Raw genomic sequence first — 3611 nt, 5'->3', positions numbered from 1 at the left:
AATGGTGTTCGGTTTGTAAAAGAATGACCCATATATGTACAGTTTTGATTTTGTATATGTATATGTAACACCAAAATATGTACTAAGTAAAAGAATTAAACTTCCCAGGAAATTGTCACTATCATTTTTTTATACTAATCTTTTTTATGGTTTGTTTTTCTCTTATATTAGAGGTTTTGAGAAAAGGAGTTATTTCGCAAAAAACCAATGAATTTAATTCGTGGTTCAATGTAACATGTCAAAAGTTATTTTTCAATACAAATACTGTTGTAAGTTCTTTATCAAAACCAACAATCAACATAGATCTAGGTACTTATCAACCTTTTTATTATTACATCTCAAATAACATTTCTTGCGCGAAAAGTTTGCGCGCGTTAAATATGTAAATCTTGTATATGATTTGCCTGAATTTTGTTTGTCAACATATTTTATCGCGCACAAGCGTGTATATTGCGCACAAGAAACTATTTAATATCTATCCAATATACCAATAAATAACGCGCAAATTGCTAACATATTGCAAGTTATTTACTCTTAATTCGACAGTGTATTACTTAGGACGAATGAGTCGCCCTTGTGTGTGATAAGTGAATATTCACGTACAAAATGCTGTGTAGATTTATTGGTTATATGCTGTTTATATGACGACGCACTGAGATACGATTTTGCACGCAAAATGTTATCTGGGATGTGACATTTTATATTTTTAAAAGTATTTTTGAATAGCAATACACAATAATAATATTATATTTGTAATCGATAACATTTTCCAAATTTTTTTTAATATACCCACACAGACATTCATCCATCTAGACATCCATTAGATATCTATTAGATGTCGCATGGAGCTGTTGACGTCTAATAGACGTCTAATAGAGTTTTTGTTCTGTGTGGGTAGTATGTATACAATACTTGTGTTACTATAATCATATCTCACAGATGACAAAATTTGTCCTGAGGGAAAAATTGGGCCAGAATGTTCCTTTTCTTGCAAACATGATTTGGACAGTTCTTCTAATTGCAAAGGAACTGCAATCTGTTACAATACCGGTTGCTTATGTTATCCAGGATTTCAAGGCGGTACATGTTCTGATGGTAAGTAAATTGGAATAGTTCACTTATAGTTTTATTATATTTTAATATAACACACTGGTAATACATATTAATAATATATACACAAGAGTGCACTATATCGTGCGGCTCCAAAAAAAATATTTCTCCGAAATTTCTCTTTTGATTGCTCCTACTACTGCGCGCTTATTCTTCTTCAGTTTCTGCCAACGGCTCCAGATCGAAGGAGAACAGCGCGCGGTAGTAAAAGCAGCCGGAAAAGAAATTTCCGAGAAATACTTCCCCTGGAACCGCACAATATAATGCACTTTTCTGTACATGTAATTGCAGTATGTGACGACAATTGGTATGGTTATGATTGTAAGAANAATTGCGATTNATGCAAATCGTCTGANTCGTTTGGATGTAACAAAATAACTGGAGAATGTGTTAACAAATGCGTTAACAGCTCAGACATTATTTACGTGCCACCTTTATGTCATATAGGTAATTTAGTACTTTTCTTGGTTTATAGTACATTACTTTTATATTTCTCAAACACTTTTATCAATATAATAGCTGTTAAACAAACGAATGCTATATTACCTTTTAAGGTATAAAGAAACTCACATTACCTAAAATTGTCTTTGTCAATTCAACAAGCATCAAAACTGAACTTCCTATAATATGGAAAAAGGAATATGAACAAATAAAGATAAAGTATTCATTTACTATTAAGGTAAATGCTACTTTCTCTACTAAGTTTTATTATAATAATGGAAAAAAATCGTTTTTTTGATAATACTTTATTATAATAAAACCTATTTTAATACTCTAATATCCACGTCTTTTTACGCAGACAATAGTAAGCTGAAAAACTTTTTACTTTATTTTTTACAGGGACAAAATAATTACACTTTTTCACAATCATGGAATAGACTGTTTCAAAATATGACACATTTGACGGGATATTTCACCAAGTTAAATCCTGGTTCTGTTTATTCAATCAAGTGCATAGTATTTGCAGGAAATGCAATAATTCAAAGCAACTGGAAAACTGTGGAAACTGAGTGCGAACGTGAGTATCGATACTTTTGTTTCTTGTGTATGAAGTTTTACATGTTTGTATAAAACACAACTATCACAATATTGCTGACAAAGAGAATACAAAAAAAACTTCACAAAATGTAAAGTTAATTATTTTATACTCCATAATATGCACAGATTACTATATGCTTATCAATATATTTATCATTTGTTTTACTTATATTCGCATTTTTTATCTTCTAACTGCATTTCGTATCTATATTTTCCAACAGATTGCTTTAAGAAATATTATTGTTTTATTTAAATTTCGATGTATGATTGTTTACATGTATTTATATTTAAAATTTTCAACACAATTTAGTTGAAGCAGCATTTGACTTCTTTAATAGTATATTTTCTATTATCGATATTACACTCTTAAATCAGCAACACGCGATACTTTTTTGTCGTAAAACTCGAAAAATGTTTCCATCTTAAAGATTGCAAGCAATCCATCACAAAAAAAAGCATCATATCTCATAAAGTTTAGTTCCGTGTAAATTTATAAGATCTGTCACATTTTTATATAATTATATATTTATTTGTATATGACATATAATAAGTAGCATAATAAGAAATAAATCAATATTTGTGTTTAAAAATGCATCACCGTATAGAAAAATACAGATAATACAAAATTTAATACATAAATACATAAGTTAGTACTAGATATTATCATAAAAAGTAACTTTAAAATTTGTAAAGTTTATTTATGTTTTCTTTGCCAGCAATATTGTGGTGCGCGTGTTTTATGCAAAAGTTTTTCTATAATTTTCTTTTTTTATAGTATATACTCACTTTTATAATACTGATATATTTTTTGTCATACTACAGCAATACAAACTTTCAACATACTGTCCACGGAAAATAGCATACGTATTGATTGGCAAAACAATTCACATGTATGTACATAGTTTGCTATTTATTTAACATAACTTCTAACGTAACTTTATATACACTGTAGTATGTATTGAATGTGATATGTATTGAATTAATATACTATCTTGATTTCTTTTTCTTCTATACTAGCACTTATTTCCATGTCCAGCACATTGGTATTCTGTAACTCTCCAGAATAGAAATACAGGCGAGAATATTCGTAACTCAACAGTTATCACTTTTCCTCATGAAGTGTCAGATTTACCGCCATATAGTCCGTTCAATGTGATTATAATTCATCCGCAACTTGCTCACACAACCATAAACCGTAGCTACATGTTTTTTACTTATATTCGTACCTTACGAAGCGGTAAGATTGTTTTTATACTGAAGGTTATAGTACTGAAAAAAATTGTTAAAAACATATTATATATTGTTACGCGGCGGACATCGAGTAGGGGAGACCGGGGCTAGTTGTGACACGGGGTTAGTTGTCAAACTGCTATTATCTTGCTTACTAAATCTTGGAAAATATTCTTCTTTTTATTGTACGTTGCTACTAGTTGTGTTAGTAACGTGTACGAAAGAACTTTTCT

General features: G+C 29.9%; 1 protein-coding gene across 1 annotated transcript in view; it reads left to right on the top strand.

The window, feature by feature from the left end:
* The window catches only part of LOC109860397, a 12852-nt gene that overhangs the window by 3805 nt on the left and 5436 nt on the right, over positions 1 to 3611 (top strand). Inside the window, exons 6-12 of the mRNA XM_020439454.1 lie at positions 172 to 309; positions 940 to 1095; positions 1402 to 1557; positions 1665 to 1789; positions 1951 to 2128; positions 2971 to 3038; positions 3166 to 3385. Of these exons, the coding sequence (XP_020295043.1) occupies positions 172 to 309; positions 940 to 1095; positions 1402 to 1557; positions 1665 to 1789; positions 1951 to 2128; positions 2971 to 3038; positions 3166 to 3385 (1041 nt within the window). The remainder of the gene's footprint in view (positions 1 to 171; positions 310 to 939; positions 1096 to 1401; positions 1558 to 1664; positions 1790 to 1950; positions 2129 to 2970; positions 3039 to 3165; positions 3386 to 3611) is intronic.

The sequence above is a fragment of the Pseudomyrmex gracilis genome, unplaced genomic scaffold (genome assembly GCF_002006095.1).
Source record: "Pseudomyrmex gracilis isolate BER0280 unplaced genomic scaffold, ASM200609v1 scaffold_375, whole genome shotgun sequence".
Taxonomy (NCBI): Eukaryota; Metazoa; Arthropoda; class Insecta; order Hymenoptera; family Formicidae; genus Pseudomyrmex; species Pseudomyrmex gracilis.
The sequence above is the reverse complement of the archived record's forward strand: the minus strand, read 5'-3'. Positions and strand labels throughout refer to the sequence as shown.